Source organism: Syngnathus leptorhynchus, chromosome 11 (genome assembly GCF_054491065.1).
Source record: "Syngnathus leptorhynchus isolate UIUO chromosome 11, UIUO_Slep, whole genome shotgun sequence".
NCBI classification, from domain to species: domain Eukaryota; kingdom Metazoa; phylum Chordata; class Actinopteri; order Syngnathiformes; family Syngnathidae; genus Syngnathus; species Syngnathus leptorhynchus.
In genome coordinates, this window is record NC_141205.1 from 6,281,062 (window position 1) to 6,304,131 (window position 23,070).

Here is a 23,070-nt window from a genome sequence, read left to right on the forward strand (position 1 = left end):
AATGCACAGACAGGCTGTGGTCAGTCAGGGGAGACAATGCTTGGGTGTTTGCAAAGTGTATTTTTTAAATGAAAGGATGGTCCCAGCGGAGGGGTCTGTGCTGGTGATAGTGCCAAACAGAGCTGACTTTTGTGCAGCTGGCGCAAGATCAATTCCCACTCAGGGTCGTCTGGATGTTTTCAGTGGACTGCATCATATACTTTTTTTTATTATCTCTCCATTTCGCTTCTGTGCAGTAAATGTGACACTTTGGTGCCGTGAGTGACAAAACAAGTAAATGCCCCACTCACAAGTTTTAATTGATTGTTTGACAACAAGGTGTTGTATTTTTTTTTTACTGCCGCAAATGAGTTGTTTTGCTTTTTTGTGTTATCCTTTAGATTCAAAAAGTGTTAATTTAAATAATAAAAGATACAAAAAAATACCCAGCAATATACAAAAGAACAATCTCAAAACTAAATTATTAAAGGAGAACAAATTCAAGTTCAGTAGCAACAATTCTTTAGCTAATGTAAAATATCCTGCAGCAAATAGGAAAGTTGAGGATGAGATATGTCTCTGATAATGTGCTTTGCCTTGGTGACACTGAAATAAAATGCAGTTAAATTTCATTTCATCAATTTGTTGCATGCCTCTGGATCCAAATGCTTATATTTTTGCCACCAAATAAAATTGCGTAATTTCAACACATATGAAGAGCTAGTTCCCCTATCTAAAGAATGAATTATTTTAAACGAGGAGCAGGGTTGACACTCCATCTTTCTCCAGTAGGAACTTGAAGTTCAGTGCTTAAGTAAACATGTGGTGGAGTCCCACCTCTCAGCAGTGTCATCTGGGATCACCCGCAACCCCCTGCGATGATCTCATGAATAAGTGGTGTAGATAATGACTATCTGTGTGTAATACCCTCAGAGGGATGTGGCCCTGCTCACTGTTATAGACCCTCTGGATGTATGTAGAAAAATGAATGAAAGACATCTGCCACCTTCAAAACGTTTTGCCCTCACAGTGGCGTGCGTGCAGATGCATTTTCCGCCACCGCTGGATCCTCGGATGCAATGTTTAATAATTGCCTTGCAACAAGTCAACACACGTTATTTTATAGCAGCTCTGCCATGTATGCAGTTTGTCGTTAGACCACACACTGCCACGATAATTAACGAAAACAACCTTGGCATGCCGATGATTCTTGGATTGTTGACGTTTGGAGTTTTGATCGTCTCGTCTTTGATCTTCTCCTTGCAGCTACAGGAGTACTACAAGAAGCAGCAGGAACAGTTGCATCTGCAGCTCCTGACTCAGCAACAGCAGCAGCAGCAACAACAACAACAACAGCAGCAGCAGCAACAGCAGGCCGGAAAGCAAGCAGCAAAAGAGGTGAACACAAAGTGCACACTCATTTCATTCAAGTGCACTTTGAAATATACAAGTGGCCTTAAATGCATCAAAAAGTGGTTGACACGAGAGCTTGCAGAAAGGAAAAAAAAATCCATCAAGTGTCCAACGTATTGACTGTACGGTAGGCTACATATGTTGGCCCATCGTCATCTTCTTTCCTCGTCTTCCTTTGTGGTTTGCGGTCAGCTCATCTCCAGGCAAGCATTAGCGAGCGCACGCTGTCATTTTCTCCGCCATGTCGGAGCGGCGTAGGAGTGCCGTGCCAAAGCCCTCATTTACATGCATTCGACGGTGGGCCCGAGGTGAAATCTCCATGTAGGAGGGGTCTTCCTCGCTTTTAATTGTCAATTAACCCCGTCAAACGCCGGAGGCCTCGCCTGCTTTCTCGCTCTTCTTCCTTTTGCTTAGATAAATACAAACCCGCTGCTTTAACCACAGCTGCAAATCACTTCTGAGGATCATGTCACGCCTGATCAAAAAGATTTCCTCTTCATGGGACTAGATTGCATTGAACTGCGCTCTTTGTCTATTTTTCCAGCTTCAAAAAAAGTAAAAACATGCCAAATATTTTGGAGAGAAAAATGATACATTCATGCAAAAATCCAGAGACTGAACTTAGTGCCACATACTTCATCTGCTCTTTTTGTGCCACATACCAGAAAAGCAGCAGTGACTCCAAAGAGGAAAAAATGTCATCAGGATCATAGAAGCAATAATGTAGCATATTCAAAAAGTGGTACATTCATGCTTATTCTGGCCGCTCGATATAATAAGCTAAATTGGCAATAAGTCCCTAACGATAATAGCAGAAGAGAAACAGAATGCACATCGGAAAGTATTCACCATCCACGCTGTAATCTTCCCTCGCTCTTGTCACATTTCATTGAAGTTATGGCTTTAATATTTCGAGCTGTGGTTAACTTCTTTTAAAATACATCCTTCCTGACATCATCTGAGCATTTTTCTTTTTCCCCATACAAGACAGGAACACATTTTACTAGTCCCTGACTAACAGCGGTGAAATTTGTCGACTTAAATCAAAATTGTGCCTGCGTATTAAATAATGTAAAATGTTATACGAGAGCTAAAGTTTATGGATTATGAAAAAAACAAAACACATAATCCACATTTTGACTAAGAGGTTCAAACTGAATGTTGGATTTTAGAAGTTGAAGAGGAGTTGACGAACTAAGAAGCAGCATGCAAATCATCAACTTGCCCCTCAATTTGCTAATTTAACAAACCTGAAAACAAGTGGCAGCAAAGAGGCACAAATTAACCTGAGACTTTCTGACAAAACCCCAAGAAGACACGTCCTACATTCCATTTCTTCTCCCAAAGGACTCAAACCGGCACACCTCGCCGACAGCGGCCAATCACGTGGAGCGTGACCAAAGCAAAGCAGTTGTGCTCAACTGCCATGTTTGCTCTTACATTCTCCCCCCTCTTCCCAGCCACTGTCCCACTTTTCACTTTTATGTTGTTGTCCTGTAACTACTCGACAATCACTGGTCGTCCACGTATACACTTGATGCACAAATACATCTACTGGCGCCCAGCAGCACTGCGTGCACTTTAGGTTGCAAGTAACAACAAGCATTTACTTCAACAGATCATGGCCTATGTGTGGAAAAGGAATTTTTAAAGGCTAACAAGAAGATAGTAGGAGGCGGAGAAGTTCGAGCAGAGGGAGGATAAAACCTTTAATCACTGGAGCTCAAGTGGCGTTGACTTCTTGACCTTTTCCCTATTTTCTCCTCGCCTTTTTTGCGCATGGAAGTGGTGCATTCCAAGACTATGAAAGTGTCAGTGTTTTTGTGCGTGCGCACATTTGGGACTGGTCGGGAGTCAGCTTAATGAAGTGACTCTGAGCATCGCAAGAGATGTGTGCGTCTGTCGGTGACCGTCCATTTGTGTGTGCGTGTGTGTGTGTTTGTGTGTGCATCTGTGTGACTGGCAGGCTCAGACAGTGTGTGATGTGCTCATAAATCACACTGACAGCCTGTTACAGCGCTAGCTTTGGCCACTCAGCCACAGCTAATGTAAACAGAACACAGACACACACACACGTGCACACAAATGCACACACGCAACGTGCGCTTTAAAGAAGGACATATCTCAGGAGAGAGTGAGGGACAGAGGGGGGCAGAGGAGCAAATGAAATGGACAGACGTGGAAAAAAAAAGAGGGGCAGTAGAGCTGGGCAGAAAAGAAAAGAGCGGAAGGAGTTTGCTTATGGAAAAAACATGCCGCCATCGAATATAGGAAGTAAATGTATTTATTACAAAACAAAAGTTGCACTTTTCCTGTTGTCCTTCCATAACTTCACATGCAGTCAACGCTGCCACCACACATTCCCTCGCCAGGCTCCAGTCTGAAAGGAAGTGACCTAGCTGCCCTTCCTGTGAGTTGCACTCTGTTCATGCTGCCAACTCACTCTCTGCCCCCCCCCCACACACACACACACGGGGCACACAATAAGCAGGTCCTCAAGCCATATATATATTTTTTTTCTTCCTGCAAGTTATCTGTGAGAGATAAAGCTCATCACTCTGGGCTTGGCCTGCAGGGACTTCAAACGGCTCAGCACAGTGCCGCTCAAGTCTAGCCTGGGAGAGCAGGAAGGAGGACATTTATCACTTTAACACACACACACACACACACATGACCTTTGCCTCAGTCTTTTTTTCCCCTCTTCATTATGGCCATTTGATGACATGACAAAATAAAATCTCTTTGCCTAATATGCCTTTCCTTGAATTGAGTCCCAAAAGCAGGAAACTGGAGTTTTAATATATTTTTTCTTTCTTCCTCTTCCCCCGGCGTGCAACAGCTCAGCAGTAAGCAGCTGGCCTTCCAGCAGCAGCTGATCCAGATGCAGCAGCTTCAGCAGCAGCACATCCTTAACCTCCAGAGACAAGGCCTGGTTCCCCTGCAGCCCACCGCCGCCATGCAGTCTCTGCAGCAAGGTACGCCGACGCAACCCTTGTGAAGCCTGCTAAGTTCATCAGGCTGTAAAAGATCAAAAGCCTATTGGTGGCTTTTGGGAAGGTCCTCATAATAGGGCAGATATGCTACTAATTCCCCAGTGCGAGGTGTGCGCACTTGTCATTAGCCAAGGATATCATCAGAATGCTATTTTTATCCCACAGTTCCTTCAATTTGTCTGCTGATAAAAGTCGGCTGCTCCGCCCACATGGACCACATTCATTCATTCATATATTGCTCATAAATTAGAAATTTTTTACCTTTTATTTTACCCACAATTTCCTGCTCAATTTTTATTGCATGTTACAACTTAAATGAAAAAATAAAACTTGGTGTTCTTTTATATACAATTACTAGGAGCAATTAGGATGATATAAAAGACACTTTGCACTTAAGAGGGTCTTTTTTTACAACACTGCATTTTGGTATCTCCCTCTTGTGCTTTCCCTCTGTATCCAAAGTGGAATTTCCCTGCAGTGTGAAAGAGCCGGCCCATTGTGACGGCTCAGCCAGGCGTGAACCGAAGCATTCCTCGGACCAGCCATGCCACACAAACACACACACACACACACACACACACACACACACACACACACACACACACACACATGTATACACGCGCACAAACGCTTGAGCACAAACGCGAATAATTAAACACTCACACACAAATGAACACACTAGTGGACTGCCTCAAAAGGCTGTTGTGTCCGGCTGGTAAATGGGGCGGGGGGCGCAAGAGGGCATCTCAAGAGCTGTAATAAGATAGAAAAGCTGCTCAGATAGCTCATCGACGTAACTGTACAAGAAAAAAACACTCATCACATTGTGGTTAAGCCAGCAAAGAAACTGGAATTGAATATAAGAGGCATAAATTGCAGGTTGTCTGGGATTTAAAAAAATATTTTCATATTTTGAAGCATATGTCTTATCTTCAACATGAATGTCTCAGTTCAGTGAGTATGTTGAAGCCAAGCGACTAAATAATTGAAGTGACTTACTACACCCTGCCAAGTATTTCTGTTTTAAATATACTGTGGCAGTGGAGGGGATATATTTAATAATCATAAATAATCCTAAAAATTATGAACAGCAGCAATGAGGTTAGAATTTTGCTGTTCCTGCCCCTACTGGAAGGCAGATGCATTTCTGATCTTATATGTGTATTCATTCTTACTATTTTTTTCTACAAATGTCTTAAGTGCTCAGCTATGAATGTGTTAACGTGCTCTTCACTCATCAATAGCTCACTTGCCGTGTTTTCTGTTTTCACAAAGCGGTTGTTTAAAGTTTTTGGGCCGGCCCGATAAGTTAAAAAGAAGGAAACGCTCTGCATTTTTTTACAGTGAGGGTGTATCCATAGATTGATCGGGTTTCTCGGGGTAATAAGTGCTCACACTGAGAACTCTATACCAACAAGAGGCCTCATTCCTCAACAGTGAGAACTTTTGTTTTGGCGGGAGCGCTGGAGAATGCATTCAAAGCAGACATAATATTTGTATTGGTGGAAGGTCGCTTGCTCTGCGTGTATGTGCCGACGCGTATGTGTGCGCCGGGTTACATTGGAGTGAACTGTGGCATTATAAGCATCTCTCTTGCTTTGAAATTGAAGCAGAAATAACAAATCTGTGCGCAAAGGGTACCTCGACCCAGTTGAGACAAATAGTGCCAGCGACGAGCTCGAATCGCCATTAGCGCTGGGAATGCATGTATAAATTAGCTTTTGGTTAGCTTGGGCTGCCGCTATTGTCCTCTCGCAATAAATCTCAGGGGCCCAAACGGCCGCATTGTGATTTTAATGAGTAGAAATTAGAAAGGGCTGTCTCGCTCTCTCATCAATATCATATTAACCGCATTTCTTCTCAATTCAGGTCTCTCAATTGCATACATTTCATTAAATAACGTCATTGTGATCGTCTTCATTGTCTCCGTTGGGCAGCCATGTGTCCGTCGGACCTCCAGCAGCTGTGGAAGGAGGTGTCGGGCGTGCCGAGCAGCGACGAGGCCTTGAAGCAAGCCGAGGGCCTGGACTTGAGTACCAACAGCTCTAATTCTACCTCAGCCTTCCCCAAAGCGGCCGGTGCTCACATGCCACTGCACAGCCTGCCCAATGGACAGAGCCACACCCCAAAGAGAGACAGGTACAAGATGCGTTGACGTTTCACGCTGACCAGACACAAGATTAGGTACACCTGCACAATGAAACTGTTGTTTATTATTTTAAACACATCTGATGGAAGAATAACAATTGTATGTATCGAAAAAAGTAGCGGTATCGGTACTTGGTATCGGTATTGGTAACTACTCAAGTTATGCTTTGTGTAGAGGTAATATATCTCTCTTTTGATTGACAGCTTCAAAGTCGTATTCATTTCACAACATCTTGATTATTGCGCTTGAAGCCATCCAAAATTAGATTCGGTGGGTGTACCCAATGTCGTGGCTGGTCAGTGTTAGTGTCCTTCCACTGTGTGACCTGTCGTCTTTCTAATTCACACACTCCCTATATTTCAATTTCCTGCCTTCCTTTTCACTTTTTAGCCATTCTTCCCTTGCGACACACGCAACACACCACACGGCACCAGCGTGTTAACTCATTTGATAGAGAGTGTGGCTTAAGTTATGTATGTAGTGTCGGTATGCCGTCAACCACATGCTAATAGAGGAGAGGATGAACGGAAGCAAGGAAAGACGGCGCAAAGATTGAGATTGATAGAAGGATCTATTTCTGCTGGCAGTTTGTCGACGAATGAACACACACGCACTGCATTCAATGATATCAGGGTGATGTGGTCCCATGGCTTGCTCATGCGCTTGTCTCCGTTTTTAAGAGCCAGACTGTTTGAGTGGATATCCTCCTTCACCAAGGCAGACAGTGGCGATGACCATGCCGCCCCATACTCCAAAAGCAGCCAACCCCCCATCAGCCAGTGAGTAGCATGCACGCAACACACGCACACGGCCCACACCCAGGAAGTCACTTTGGATGGAAGATGAGTGAGCTGCGGGGAAATGCTCTCATTGTCAAAGTCAAGTCAAAGTCAAAGTCCGCTTTATTGTCAATTTCTTCACATGCCAGGCACACAAAGAGATCGAAATTACGTTTCCCACCGTCCCACGGTGACTAGACAGTACACAACACGCACATCAAACAGCACAAAGAGTAAAAACGAACAGACAAGAGCAACAAATAAGTAATAAGCAAATAACCCAAATAATAAACAATAAATAAATAAATAGACAAATAAGAGCAGCAAAATGGAGCAAGCGCGCTAATATCTGTTGTATCCAAACAGTGGATGCAGAAGCAGGCAGCATTTGTCGGTTAGCCTGCTAAGCTAATGCATGGCTGATGTGGAGGAAAATGTGGTTGCCAGCAGTTTGTCACGGCTGCTGTCTGAGCAGCTTCTGAGTTGACTCAACCACAGCCAACACACACACACACACACATACACACACACACACCGCCCCAACCCCTGCATGCACATTAGATCAGGAAGAGGTGAAAAAGAAAAAAGAGAGAAGGACGGAGACATGTTTCCATCTGCGAAACAAATGGTTTTTGTTAGACGACCTCATGATGTTGATTTGGTCGGATCTTCATTCCAGTCCTCACACACACACACACACACACACATGCACGCACACATACACAATCCTCATGTACGTATATGCATAGATGACAGTTGCCAGAGAAAGTTTAGATCCACATCTGCTCCACACCAATATGCACACACATTCTACTCTACAGTATGTCGTGTTTGTTTTACTACCACACGCTAAAGCCAAGCTGGCCCAGTTACAGCAAGCACACGAGCGCTTACCAGAATAACCATCGTTCGATGGCGGCCGCTGCTAATCAGTCTCAGAACGAGTTGGGCCCGTGCCGACTCTGCGTCAAGACCTGAAACACAAGAGCCGACAGCAAAACGAACACACTCACGCACACACGTGCGCCGCATGCACGCCAAGGACAAACAAGATCATGGATTTGAAAATATGCTTCTGAGGTTGCTGGAGCAATCGCCTTCTTCTTCGCCTGGCTTCTGTAACTGACCCCACTCTGCTCTATCACGCTTTTCGCCGCACTTGGCTCGGCGAGCGGCACAAGCTAACCACACTCAGATGGCGGTGTTGTTGCTACTGCCGCAAACAGTTATTCATGTGTGGTCGATTGACACTTTCCTGCTCTCCATTCTCGCCTTTATTGAGCCCGTGTTGAGTCGCGAGACCTAACCGAGCTCTCTACCCGCAGCCACGAGGAGCATGCCGGCTCCCATCCTCTCTACGGCCATGGAGAGTGTAAGTGGCCCGGCTGTGAAGCACTGTGTGAGGACATGGGACAGTTCATCAAGTAAGTGTCTAGAAGTTCTTCTTCAGCCATATCAGGCGCCAGTATTGATGTTGATTTAGATTTCAGGCACTAATGTCTCCTTCCAACTATTCTTGGTTGTTATCTTCCAATTTAGCAGTTGCTCATTTCTTTTCTCATTAACCACAAACTTTGGACCACATCAAAACAGTCTTCCATTCTATCTTGAATTGCAACACGTTGGCTGTCATTTACAAAGGACTCGATTTGATCCCATGTATTAAAAGAAACATGACTTCTCATCAGATTGAGATTGTAGAAAGATGAAATAAAGCCCCAGTGGAATGTTGGACGTCACTCACTGATGTATTCTAGCACCTCTCAGTCTTCAGTTGCCATTGATTGCATCATATTCAATGTTAGTCTAACATAAGTCGTACACGTGTATACATTGACACCATAAAACTTGACTCAATTAACTAGCAGTAAGAAAAAAAAAGTGGGTGGTGGGGGTAGCAAATGTGAGCTCGTAGATGACTCCAATACTCTCTTTTGAAATTGCTCATGCTGTCCAGATAATTCCATCTCTTTTAATGCCATAAAAGGGACCACATAAAGTTGTCATTCATTTTCTGATCACAAGAATATTAATGGAGGCCAAAGCAGACCAAAAAATAACCCCAACAGATAACAATCGTGTTGATGTTGATATTGACAATTTTTATTTCTATAGCTACAAGTAAAGCTCCATTTTTTCCATCAGTGTTGTGGTCCAGTCCCTCCTGTTGCTTGTTATTAGCCAGTATGAAGTCAATTGAGGGTGCTGAGTCCGGCCTTGACACGCTGTTACTTCCTCCTCACACAGCGGACTTCCCATAGCACTAACAAGCTCTTAACAAAGCCCCCTCCCAAAACAAACTCGCCCTCATTATGTTTTTATGGAACTATTAAGCTATTTGAAAAAAGCGTGAGGGATGATATAAATCAGCCAAGGTGATGAAATCGGCCTTATCGTTAAAGTGTGATCGCGATGGCATCGGACAAGCAGATCAAAGCTCGCAGGCAGGCTGGGAAAGTTCGAAGAGGAAAGCTGTTGTTTGGTGTCTCATTTCACGTAGCCTCGGGCAGATGGGAGGAAAGGGAGGAGAGGGGGGGGAGGCTGAGTGAAAGTGTGCAAGAGAGAGAGTTGAAGATGAGAAAAAAGAGGCGGTGACAGATAATGCCCGTAAGTCCGACAATGCTCCCCCCTTCCAGCCAGTCTTTGTCATCGCCCCATGAGGGTAGCGGCAAGAGCAGAGGAGGAAGACGCTCCCCTATTTATCCCCCCCCTTGTCAAAGTTCTCTGGTCTAGCATTCAAAGTGTGGTTGATGGGCTTGGGTATGAAGTGGGTTAAAGTCTCGTCTGCCGGGAGTAAACAGAGCCTCTTTGTGGGCCACATCCAAAAAGAAAATCTGCTACTGTTTATGTCCCATGGACAGACAGAAGGGATTTTTTTTTTCTTAGAATTAGAGTGAATCATTGGCATTTAGGAAGACGTGGGAGGGGGGGAGAGTGGACGGAAGAGTGAGGAGAGTAAAAAAAAAGGGGGGAGAGAAGTGAGATCATGTTTTTTGTTATTATTATCGTGCACTTGTGTTGAGCCTTGGATTAGCCATGCCATGACATCATTGTTTTTGTTTCATTTCAAGCCTCACTCTGATATTGCCTAACTTTCCGAGGTCTAAGTCAGAGACTCCACACGCACGCACATGATCATTTACCCAAAAACAGTGAGAGGAGTGCTTCCTTCGGATTAACACCACATGATATCATAAAAAGTCCCTCTGGAACACGGGCACACACACTTGACGGATATGCGCTGGCACAAACACGCAGTGGGCGGGCGGCAGCAACCTGTGAATAACCTTGGTGATGACAGAGGAGAGAAAGGGATGGAGGAAGGGAGACAGGGAGGGGTGCAATGGGAAAGATCAGAAGGTCCCAGGTCCTCCCACAGCGGAGGAAACAAACAGCACCGTCACTCAGCTCAGTCACATCCGAAAAGGCATTCATATGAAGTGGAGTGAAGTTTAGCAAGAAGCGCGTCTGAAGATAAGCTTTCGGCCGATAACGCATGAGCTCATATCCAGGTGGTCGTCTCGGAACACGGCTCACTTAGCACCAGTCGAGTATACGCACACACAACACAGCTGCCGCGTCTTTCGGCAGACAAAATAAACCACCAGAGCGTTTCGGAGACAGTTCGTAACGCTTAGCTAAATAAATCGTGATAGCTCTCCAAAGTCTTTGCCGATGAAGAGCGGCTTTTGCTTTCGTTCCAGATATGACCTAACCCCATCCAATCTTCTTTAGGCACTTGAACAACGAGCACGCCCTGGATGACCGCAGCACCGCTCAGTGCCGAGTCCAGATGCAGGTGGTCCAGCAACTGGAGATACAGGTGGGCCTCTTGCTCGCTCTCACGCACGCATGCGTTTCATTGTCACCGCTTCCCAAACAAAAGCCCGACCCGACTCTTTCCGAGCTGGTCGATGCCGCTAACTCGTCTGAGCCCGAGAAGCCGTGTTTATGGAGAGAAGCGAAGCTTGTAATTTAAAAGGAGCAGTCGGCGGGGAAGCTGCCATCGGCCGCTCCAATTATAAAGCTGCTCTGGTCACCGGCGAGAGCGAGCAAGGCGATGAAGGAGCGGAAGGAAAAGCAGAAAAGAGAGGGAAAAAAACACATGAACGAGAAAGCAAAGGGGCATGTAGCATGGCCTCTCTTCACCTCCAAATGGTTCATTCATGCCACAATCTTGACACCACTGAATGCACCAGCAAAGTCTGACACAATTTAAAAAAAACAAAATCATGTTCATATGTGCTGTCTGAACAAAAATACTTGGACACGTGGCCTTCATGAAATAAAAACGACAGAAGTTGCAGCCCCCTGTAAATATATATGGACAAAAAATGTCTTTGTTTAGTTTTCAATATATTATCAGACACGACTGAGAATGTAACTCCTGCAATATTAGTTACATTTCATTACTGAGAAGATTGCATTACACACACACACACATGCAAACACACACACACACACACACACTCACTCACACAAACAGTGACTCCCAACACTGGCGGTAAACATTCTTTCTTTGAGCCACTGAGACCTTCACTGGGGAATACAATGTGACAGAGGAGCAGGCGGCGTCACATCACATTGGAATGTCCATCTTTATCTCACTGACATGTCACTTCATCCCTCGACAGTCTCACACACGTGCACACACACTTGGGCCCAATGTAGACATTTGAAATATTCAGTTTATGTGTTAATAGTGCTAAAAGTACATCAAGGAGCAACACTTGGAAGTCAGCCCCCCACACACACACACACGCACACTAAAAGAATATCCAGAGGCTATAATGGTACCCATTTAAAGGCAGTCAACAATGTCAAAAGGGAACAAGTGTTTCTGCAGGCTAGTGGAAAGCATGAGAGTGCTCCGCTTGCTCTCGCGCTTCTCGGCCCAGGTTGTACTTCCATCCGAAATATTGTGTCAATAAAGCTTTGTATTTATTTGTGAGTAAAAGTGCATAACCTGCATGGTGTTTCTCACAGCTGGCAAAAGAGAGCGAGCGACTCCAAGCCATGATGACCCACCTGCACATGCGCCCATCAGAGCCAAAGCCTTTTAACCAACCCGTGAGTTCACACCTGCACACATGGATTATTATGATGACATTTTCCTTCACCATCTTTCATTCACCAATTTACATCAAATGGGGTATTTGATCTATGAAGCTTTCTAGGATACCAAAATGGTGACATGTAGCTCGCCATTTGCGCCCTCTGTTGACCAGTGAGGGTCAATGATCAGTCCGGTACTCCTCAGTTTTGTTCTTTTTTTTAACTTCTTCATTATTTTTATGCAATATTTAAATATGGTCTGAGAGAGAAATAGCAAAGCAGGTTGATGAGACCTCAAAATTAGATATGTGTGTGTGCAGTGTGTGTGCAGTGTGTGTGCGCGTTTGACCATAGTGCTTGGCGCACTTATTAGTCATCTGTCTAATGAATATTTAATTATTCAGATTTACGAAGAGTCCTATTAAAATATGAAGATGTTGAAATTAATTGTCAATTAGAGGAAGAGTGTCATAATTTGACTTGATGTAAATGGTGCAGCTGAGTGGCGCACAGCTGTGTGTTTGTGTGTGTGCGCGTGTGTGTGTGTGTCTGACGGGTTGTTGGCAGGGGGGATCAGCCGCCATTATCATCTAATGGGAAATCAGGAAGAGGCGTGTTCTGTCGCCGCTGGAGTCGAGCCTCCGGGTCAGGGATTGGAGAAGGAGGGGCAAGGGCGGGACGTCGGGAATGGAAACAGAGCTTGGCCTCAATTAACAGGGTTCGACTGTTGCCGTGGTGATTTGGAAGGGTTGGAGCGTTAATGAAGTACCTGTTAAACAGTCCCGCCCCCCTCGAGTCGTCTTAAATGGTGGCGAGAGGGAACAGAGGAAAGCTGAGGAAATTCACCCCCCCACACACACACACATCCATGCAGAGGTTTTAATTAGTCCTAAACTAGTCGTCCTAACCTCTGTCCCAGAGAGACGCGGATGTGGTTTTATATATATATGTGTGCGTGCACACAAGGCCCTAATTGGACTGTATTCCTCCGTGAAGACTTGGCCACCGCAGCGCTGTTTCTGTTTGTGTTCTTTACAAACATGCTGGTGTGTGGTTTTGTTTTTGCAAGTAGGGTTAATTGCAGGAGTGTTTTATGAATAAATGTGACTGTGGCTTGTGTGTGTGCATGTGTGTGTGTGTGTGTGTGGGAGGCCAGGGATTTCAAACTAGTCGAGGAAGCTGCTGTGTGACACTCAACTTATATGATGGCTTCCTTCTTTGACGGATTTGAGGTCAGGGTTCTGCGCAGGTTCTTTCACAACAAACGCCTTGCTTGATTTACTGAACTGCAAAGAATGCAGGAATCCAAGATGGTTGATTTCTGAATCGATTCTGTCGAGCGGTTTACATAAGTGACCTAACCTCCATCTTTGCAGTTGAACCTGGCTTCCAGCGGCTCTCTTCTAAAGCGTGACAGCGACGTCTACCCGGACGGTCTTCCTCACCCCCCCACTTCAGCGGCAACCCCCATCACTCCACTGCGCCAGGGACCCTCGGTGATCAGCTCCTCCAGCCTTCACACACACTCCCACGCGCACGGCGTCGGGCCCATCCGCAGGCGCAACTCCGACAAATACTGCACCCCTATCGCCTCGGGTAGGCTGACGACCTCCGCTCATGATTTTATTTGGAGACAATTTCTAATGTCTCTCGACCGTGTTACTAATCCCAACCCAGAGCTGGCTCAGAACTGTGAGTTCTACAAGAACGCCGATGTCAGGCCTCCCTTCACTTACGCCTCTCTTATACGTCATGTAAGTCTCCTCGCTTCTCTTCTTCCTCTTATCCGTATTCCATCTTAATCTTCAACCGTCTTTCCGGGCCTACAGGCCATTCTGGAGTCACCCGACAGACAGTTGACTCTGAACGAGATCTACAACTGGTTTACACGAAAGTTCGCCTACTTCAGGAGAAACACAGCCACGTGGAAGGTAAACCTTTTCCGACTAAATGTAGTAAGGAATTTGAATGGCAGCTCCTCCAGAGAGAGTGAGAATGTGACCGTGAAGTAGGGGGCATCTAGAGACCCTGACCTGCTCCCTCACAGTCCCAAAACCGAGGCGAGAAGGTGCAAGCGATAAGGGTAAAGAGATGGAATATCATCTTTAAATGTAGCCTTCATAAATATATAGACCTTAAAATTTGACTCCTCTTTGGCTTTATGGATTTATACAGCAGCTCGGTGAGTCAAACAGGGCGGCCAAGATGTATGTCCCTTAATAAGCCGTTAAATTTCATGAGGGGAGCAGCAGTGTCAAGTGAGTGGAAGTCATTGATCAGAGGAAAGAAGGACCAGAGAAAGAGCAAGGAGGGAAAGTGAGTGAGAGAAATAAGGGGAAAAAAGCTTTTATCCCATAATTGTTACATTTGGGGCACAATTCAGAATGACTCAGAAAAAAACAAATCCTGTCTGGTTACATCTTATTAAATTCAACACAAGACTCAGACATGGAAAGGAGAAGGTTTTTGTATTATACACAATTGAATGGTTTTTTTTTTCTTGTTGTTTTTTTTTTTTTTTTTTTTTTTTTTAATTAGGCGTCCCAAGCCTGATGGATGAGTGACATGAGTGTTGTGACCCGCTCTAAATGACTTCTAATATTTTAACTGGGAGAATCAGGCTTTCATCACGGAGACAAATGCAAATAACGCCTTTATAGCACCGTGTGTGTGTGTTTGTGTGAGTGTGCGTGGGTCTGTGTTTTCCCGTGTGTGTGTGTGTTTGAGTGAGAGTGCGTCGTCAGGGTGGCAGGCGGAGATTGGGGTCAGACTCATTTACAAAACTTAGCATGGTGGCTCAGGGGTTGAAGGGATGCGGGGGAGAGCGGGTTCCTGCGCTGATTATGGCTTGTGTAATTATGTGTGTTTGTGTGAATGTGTGTGTGAATGTGTGTGTAATTACGGCAACGAGTGATGCACGCCTGGCCTGTCCCTCCCTCTCGGCTTAGAACAGCATGTCAGAGAGAATATGCAGGATTTAATTATAGACGAATTAAAATTGGTAATGAAATTGGGCATGAACACACTACAAATGGCAGATGAAAAGGGAGGCCTGTCCCTGGGGGGGCGGACCCAGATAGCCGCGTGTCTGCTCCAGTGTGTGTGTGTGTGTGTGTGTGTGTGTGTGTGTGTGTGTGTGTGTGTGTGTGTGTGTGTGTGTGTGTGTGTGTGCTGATGCTTGATGATGACGGATAAGAAAACTCTAAGATAAAATAATGCTGCCTCGCACACATTATTCCGAGCACGCTGCTAGTTTGTGTATAAAAAGAGATTTTCAAAATGATCTCATGTTCTCGCATGTAACTGAGAATATAATATTGACATTTGTATTTAATCGTTGTGAACTGTTGTGATTTTGTTCATTAGTAACATAATATGACTTTATTTTATAATGATAATGTGATGGTGATGATAATATATTCTAAGGAACACAATGTCACACAACACAGATTTTCTTTCACATAATTCACCTCTATTTTATTCATGTGGATATTTTTATTTTTATAAACCATATGTACATCAATATGAGGAAAGTTACTTTGAAAAAATAAAAATATAAATGGCCTGCACTTGAAAACATTTCATTTCAAATATTGTGTATGATTTTCTTGTAAATATAGAAACAGTTTAAATTAAAAAATCCTTCAAAACATTTTAAATGAAATACAGTAAAATCTGTTTTCTCTTTCCTCCTTTCCCAGAATGCTGTGCGCCACAACCTGAGTCTGCACAAATGTTTTGTTCGTGTAGAGAACGTGAAAGGAGCCGTGTGGACCGTGGACGAAGTTGAATACCAAAAGAGGAGACCACCAAAGATGACCGGGCAAGTACACACGTGAGCATACACACACACACACACACACACACACACACGAACACACGTGCTCTCGTACACGTTTTCCTTGGCACACTCGAGGTTGATGTGAGCATGAGCTTATGGGTGCTGGCGTGATGATTGCCTAAATGGAACTACATTTACTGTATGTGCATGTGTGTGTTCCTTGTTAGTCAACACCATTAGCAAGCAGCTGCATGTGTGAGATGCACGGGAGTAACAAACCTTGTTAGTGAATGCAAACAGATGTTCTCTCCAATTGCCAGAAAAACTGGGGTTAATTAAATGCGCAAACACAAACACACACCTGCACATCAGCTAGCAGACAGTCTGCTATTGTGTGTGTTTAAGCATCTGTTTACAGTGTGTGTATGTTTCTACTGAGATTGATTCTAAGCTTTGCATGAGGTGGTGACATTTCCACATATGTGCCCAATCTGGCATCCTCATGGTTCTTTTTTTTTTCTTCCCTGAATGTGTGTGTGCGTGTGTTTAGGAGTCCCACTCTGGTGAAAAACATGATTTCAGGCCTGGGCTTTGGATCCCTCAATGCGAGCTACCAGGTAAGGAATGCCCTCCCACTCCATCTTTCTCTTGCTGTGCCGCATGCACCCACACACACGCGTACCAGCCAATCAAAATCAAGGACACTAATATCAATTCCCTTTTATAATTAGCAGATTCCCTAACGACATTCGCACCACCTCCCTCGTCTCCCTCATGAACCTCACCTCCCACCCTCCCTCGCTCACACAGGCGCCACCCCCACTTCCACGCACACACAGCACAGCAGTTTTGCACAAGGCGTCAAGTAGTAGTCAATTAAGGTTACTGCATAAAATTATGGCCCATGGCAGCAGCAAAAAAAAACAAAAAAAAAAACATCCCGAAGCTGATGAGAGTTGCCCACATCTTTTGTGTATGCGTTGCCGGGTGGATGTGAGGTCCGAGTTGTCTTCTCCAGCAGTAGCTGGATGATGATGATGCCAGTGTGGGCTGACAGACGCTGCCCTCTGTTGGGGGCACTTGTTCCCGCTCTCTGAAGTTGACGCTTCACGTGTTTGTGCGTGTGTTTATGTTGAGGTTGTGGCTCAGTCTGCCTCAACATGCCTGTTGAGACTCTCGGGTTAAACTCGCAGACTTTTGACAGCCTTCTCCGTGCACTTCGTGTGGAATGTACTGTGTCGAAGTGCCCCCTAGTGGTTTGCCAAAGCATCATTTAGAGATGATCCAACACACGGGTATCTAAGTTGTTACTTCAAGGGCTACATTTGGAAAATAAAAGTTGAAGGTCCACAATTTTTACCTTTGATTCATTTAAACAAACCCATCCCGATGAAGCAAAAAGTCAAGGATTTTCTGTGGGAACACCAAATTGAGCATTTTAATTGTTTCCAATGAAGTGAAGCTATGAGGATGATACATAAGCTTTTTTTTTTTTTTTTTTGTGGGTGCAGGCGGCCCTGGCAGAGAGCAGCCTGGCTCTGCTCAACAGCCCTCCCCTGGTGACCCCTCCATCTGCAGCCAGCCTCAACATGCTGCACGTGGGCCATGATGATGTCAGCTCCACAGTGGAGCAGGTCAACAGCAACGGCAGCTGCAGTCCCACCCTCAGCCCTCAGCAGTACAGGTACACACACAGTAACACTCCAACGTGATCAATAATGAGCGTGTAGCTGTCAATTGCTAACATGCCCCCACACCGGCAGCCACGCGGTGCACGTGAAGGAGGAGCCCACCGAGATCGAGGAGGACTGTCGGCCCGTCTCCCTCCTGGCCGGCATCACACACAACATGCCCTTGCCGAGCGACGACCGTGACCTGGAGGACGACCTTCCCGCCGACGACCTGGAGTAAGATGGCTCCGCCGGACGGGATCGAAGGGGCGTGGCTTAGTCAGAAGAAACGATACCAAGAAGAGAAAAAAAAAGAAAACGAGAATGTTTTTTATTTTTATTTGTCGTTCTGGGCAAGCAAACCGCGGATGACATTGAGAAACTCCAAACAGGGTTTGAAGACCTCCGTTACTTTAAGTCTGTGGAGCACTGCTTTAACTTCACATCTCTTTCCACAAACACACACCTACACACACACACACACACACACACACACACACACACACACACACGTATACACCTACACACTGGCGCACTCCTTCACTAGTGGAAGCCTCCTTCAGCTTCGTGGAGACCCCAAGAGCTCTTTTTCCTCCTCACTCAGGCGGCCCGGCTAGTCGCGCAGGCCCACAACTGTACATGCGCGTGCGACCATGTGTATATATACGTAGATCCGGAGCATTCGCCAAGGGAGGAGAGTGCAGTATACCTCTCCATCTACCAAACACACTTTGGAGTCAATCTTTCATCAGATCCAAAGGCAAACGTTTGGCTTTCAGGATGGGAAGTGAGGAAAGATGCTTTCAAAGAAGAATACCTCGAACTGTGCCAACCCAACTCACCGTCTCGACATTTGTGACCGGGGGGGGGGGCGTGGCCCCTCTTTGCTTGTGAGATATTAAAAAAATAAAGAAGAATAAGAAAACATTGTCCCAGCCACCCAAAAAGACTGCAAGAAAAGGAACATCCATTGCCGTCTCTTCTCCTTTGTTTGGGATGTCGAGATGAGTTTGGAACACTCATAGAAGAAAATAGCCGGGAAGTGTCTATAGAAATATTGTGACTTAAAAAAAAGGAACCTGTCAATGACATGGAAAAAAACATGTGGTAGCTTTATCATTTCCTTTTTTTATTGATGTTATTAGTTGTCTTTATTTTTGAGGAGCATTATTCCCATGGTGGTGTTTCTTTTTCCGTGTATCTTTTCTGCCAATGCTGGTTTATTTTTGTATTGATTTTGTGTTCGATTTGTTTTTCACACCATTTCCAAAATGTATGGGGAAGAAAAAAAAAGAGAACCCACAGTATTGTGCCCCCCTCCCTCCTTTTCACTCCCAAGTGTAGCAGGCTAGAAATTTGGAAATAGCACTTAAAAGTTACCATTATCCAAACTAATTATTTAACAGCATTTTTTTTGTTGTTTTATTATTTTGCATTCTGTCTCATTCATTTATTTTTGGTTGTGTATTTAGTTGAGAGATAATGCTTTAAGAAAAAAAGATCTATAAAAATATATATTAATGCAGTTAGAGAATACCTCATTCTACAAAGGTTCCAATTTGATGAAGAAACAAGGGGGGGACTTCTTTGCGCGGGAAACCAAAACGTGGCTCCATTCAAAGTTCTGTGCTGGTGATTCGTTACTGTGTCGATGCTGATTCAATGTGTGACGATGTGTTAAAGGAATATCACGTGAGATTTTTTTTTTTTTGTATTTGCAGCATTGCTTTCTCCATAGTGCCATACCAAATTTAACATTTGTCATTTTTCAAATCTATTACCTGCTTCTTACTCCCGTCTTATTTTTGTTACAGGTAACCAAAGAAATGTTTAGAAAACCAAAAACCCTGTAGTTTGTTTCACCCCCCACCCCTTTTTTTTTATTATTATTATTATTATTTCAGCCTCCTTTTTGTTCTTAAAAAAACTGGCCAAAAGACAACAAACCAGGAGTTTGAGCTATTTCGTTTATTTTTTTGTTTGATGTATTGTTTGACGGTTAAACAGGATTTACAGTGCTTACCATTCCCGCAAACCAAAGTGTGAGAAGCAAACTACGAATTTGAAGTAAAAGCTTTTTTTTCCCAGTTACAAATTGCTCCTATTAGGTATGAGGCCAAATATACAAAGGAGTATTAAAGCCACACCAAAAAGAAAAAAATACCAGAGGGGAAAAAAAGTCCCATTTTTGTTTTGTGTGTAATTTTTAAATTTTAACATTAGTTAATATTGTTAAATTACTTCTGGTTCACAACAGAACAAAAATGACTTTTCCCCAAAAAAGACTTAAACATTTCACAGTAAACTGTCTTGATATCCTGATGATGTGACAAGTCATTTACGTCAACATTCTAATTGTTACGTTTTCCTCTTAACATTCTCCTATTTTATTTTCCTTAATTTCTAGTGTGGCCTTAATACTCCTCGGTACAAATACATAAGTATTAACATGCACAGTTCCTCTTACTAAGGCAAAAAAAAAAAAAAGCACTTAGAGGTGACAGCGTGACTCTGCCATGCTCAGGCTAACGTGTGTTCCAAACACAATCGCAGGACTAAGTCATTCCAAAAATGTGTAGCGAGGAATCTTTCCATAAAGAGGGAACAAATAACACTAAAACGATTCCAACGTAAGAGGACAACAACCAAGGGACGTCATCTATAAAAAAAAAAAAAAAAAATCACATTTTCATTCTTAACTTTTGCACTTGACACCATTTTCTTATTTAATTGAAGAAGCAACTTATTTCTTACAAAAAAAAAGACAGACCAAAAAGAACACTACCTCCTTTTGGAACTCTCGTCTAGTCCCCCCCCCCTCCCCTCCCCTGACATTATTCCTCACTAATAACAACATGTGGACTCCCCTGTCACATACATGTGCTTCAGCCCAAAAACAAACAAGACGGACTGTAAAGACTACCTCGCCTTAGCTGCGACCTGAAGCGCTCTCTGCAGCTCCTACGTGTCACTGGCATGATGGAGAACCCTCTGATTGGGCCAATGTACTGTTGCAGGGAAACTGTTATCAGATGTGATGATAGGCAGAATTTAACACACACGCACGCACACACATGGGTGGCACAGAAGCAGGGCTACATGGGTTTGTGCAAACAGCGGCTCTGACCAAATATCCAAAGACCTCCCCCCACCAAAAAAAAAAAAAAAAAAGCAGTAACCACTCCACAAGAGGACACACAAATACACACGCATCATGGCTCCTTCAGTCCAAACAAGAGGAACTGCTGCATTCAGTGGAATATATAGATGATCTTGTGCTTTAAGGTACACCTGTAAACAAGGCGCTTTTATAAAGATTGTTGACAGGTCACCGCGTAACATTTCTTGGCATAACACAATGTATTCTTGTATATTAATGATTGACTTATCTCTCCGGGGCATTCTTTCCTTTTTGTTTGCGCTTGTTCATTTTCGGTGTGTGTTTCCTGCACCTGTTTAGCTATTGTAAAGCTTGCAGCTCTGGTTCCTATACTGTACTGCTAATGCTGAACTATATGTATTTATCATATTAAGTACTGCAGGTATCTTGGTTTTGATAGTTTTCTTTCTGTTTTCATGTTTTCAGATCTTCATAAAAACGTCTGGAACGATGATTTAGTTTTTTTTAAATGTATTATCGCGAAAAAAAAGGTTAAAAGAGTCAAAGTTAGAGCAGTGGTTTTAGGTAAGATCTGTTTGTATATTTATCTTAGCTAGGTCTATTTTGATACTTTTTTTGTCTCTGTACTGCATTTATGCGTTTTTAAGGAAAAAAAAACACAAATGGATGAACTAAAAAATTTACGTTATGATGTATTGATACCTCAGAAGGACTTCTTTTTTTTCTCAATGACAGGACCAAAACTTTTGAAAAGAAAATGAGTGTAAGAATATTTAGCCTCTCTCCTGCTTTACACAAATGTGGACTGTCCGTTGGTCCTTTCAGGTGCCAATATTGTGTCCCTCTGACCCCTGACCCTTGTCATTCCTTAGCTGACCTCTGCCCTCCAGAGCTGTCAATCATTCGCGGGCGGGAGGGGGGGGTGCCAAGTCACACACTTCCTCTTTTAATCCCGCAATGGGTTAGGGTTGCTTGCATTGTTGATGCTCATCCTCCTTTTTTTTTTTTTTTTTTTGGGCGTGGTCACGGTACCATAATGTAGACCGGCGCTCCAAGATGCAGCTCTCCGTCTGACTACCAAAGTCCAAAACTCCTGAACTGTAACCAAACTGATACCTTAACCAAACCGAAAGCGAGCTACTTCCAAAAGTCTCTATCGACGTCACAGATCACCTTCACTGATAGCTGTTCTCTCTCGTACGTGTGTGATGTCGGCCTCGGTGGCTTAAGCGGAGCCCCAATTTGTCACGTGTGATTGGACGCTTCTCAGTCTTTTAAAAGGAAGGGGGGGAGGGGACGGGTTGGGTTGGGTGAGGTGGACTGTCCAAGTGGAGTATACTAAACAAGTCCGAATGACCACTTCAGCTCTCCTCTGGTTAAACCTTAGGAATGTGTGTACATTTTCAGCAGTGACTCTTCAGTGTGTTGTGATTTAATTTACTTTATTGCTTTGCTTAATTTTGTTGCTATTTTTATTTTTATTTTTGCAAGTGTCACCAGACTTAGAGGCGGGGGCTGGGTGCAGGTGGCTTTAAGACATAGTGAAGCCTCCATGCCGGGTAGCCATGTCGATGCCAGTCACTGCCCTTTCTTTCATGCTGTATAAAACACACACACACACACACACACACACATGCATATATCTGTGTATTTGTAACCTGAATCTTCTTGTGTCTGTCCATGCAGACAATAAAAAACTGTACAGTAGGTCTAGTTGCATGTAATCTGTACTAATTATTGACAATGGCATTATAAAATGCAATAAAATACTTATTACACTGTCCCATTTGGAGTCTTTGTTACTTTAGGGATTAATAATTAATCATATAGATAAACTAAAAGTATCAGGTAATTATATTTGATCCAATATTTATTTAATTAATCACTGTAATTAATTTTTTTATTCTAGGCAACAACTGCTTTTCTTTGTTATCTTGGTCATAGCTGTGTCTAAATCATTCTCATTTATGATTTACACACAGCAGTATTAATTTCCTTATAATGTAGATTATACATTAAAGGTAATTTTTTGATTTACCGCATCAAGAAATTTACCCAGTTTAGTGAGTCATACAAGTAAAAACATGCCTTGAGATGAGTCGATACCAAACGCTGAGTCAAGGAGAGTGT

At 43.8% G+C, this 23,070-nt stretch overlaps 1 protein-coding gene across 8 annotated transcripts in view; it reads left to right on the top strand.

The window, feature by feature from the left end:
* foxp4 (forkhead box P4) overlaps positions 1-22,723 on the top strand; it is a 139,902-nt gene extending 117,179 nt beyond the window's left edge. For 4 of the 8 annotated variants that reach the window (XM_085923456.1, XM_085923455.1, XM_085923457.1 and 1 more), the window contains 13 exons: positions 1,246-1,377; positions 4,232-4,367; positions 6,323-6,524; positions 7,215-7,313; positions 8,639-8,737; positions 11,049-11,136; positions 12,300-12,383; positions 13,745-14,122; positions 14,198-14,299; positions 16,070-16,191; positions 16,700-16,766; positions 17,661-17,833; positions 17,913-22,723. In XM_085923456.1, coding sequence (XP_085779582.1) covers positions 1,246-1,377; positions 4,232-4,367; positions 6,323-6,524; positions 7,215-7,313; positions 8,639-8,737; positions 11,049-11,136; positions 12,300-12,383; positions 13,745-14,122; positions 14,198-14,299; positions 16,070-16,191; positions 16,700-16,766; positions 17,661-17,833; positions 17,913-18,060 — 1,830 coding nt within the window. In that variant the 3' untranslated portion in view covers positions 18,061-22,723. Of the gene's footprint in view, positions 1-1,245; positions 1,378-4,231; positions 4,368-6,322; positions 6,525-7,214; positions 7,314-8,638; positions 8,738-11,048; positions 11,137-12,299; positions 12,384-13,744; positions 14,123-14,197; positions 14,300-16,069; positions 16,204-16,699; positions 16,767-17,650; positions 17,834-17,912 lie in introns of all 8 variants that reach the window. The other 4 variants (XM_085923459.1, XM_085923458.1, XM_085923462.1 and 1 more) reach the window with 4 other exon arrangements.
* The last annotated feature ends 347 nt before the right edge of the window (positions 22,724-23,070 follow it).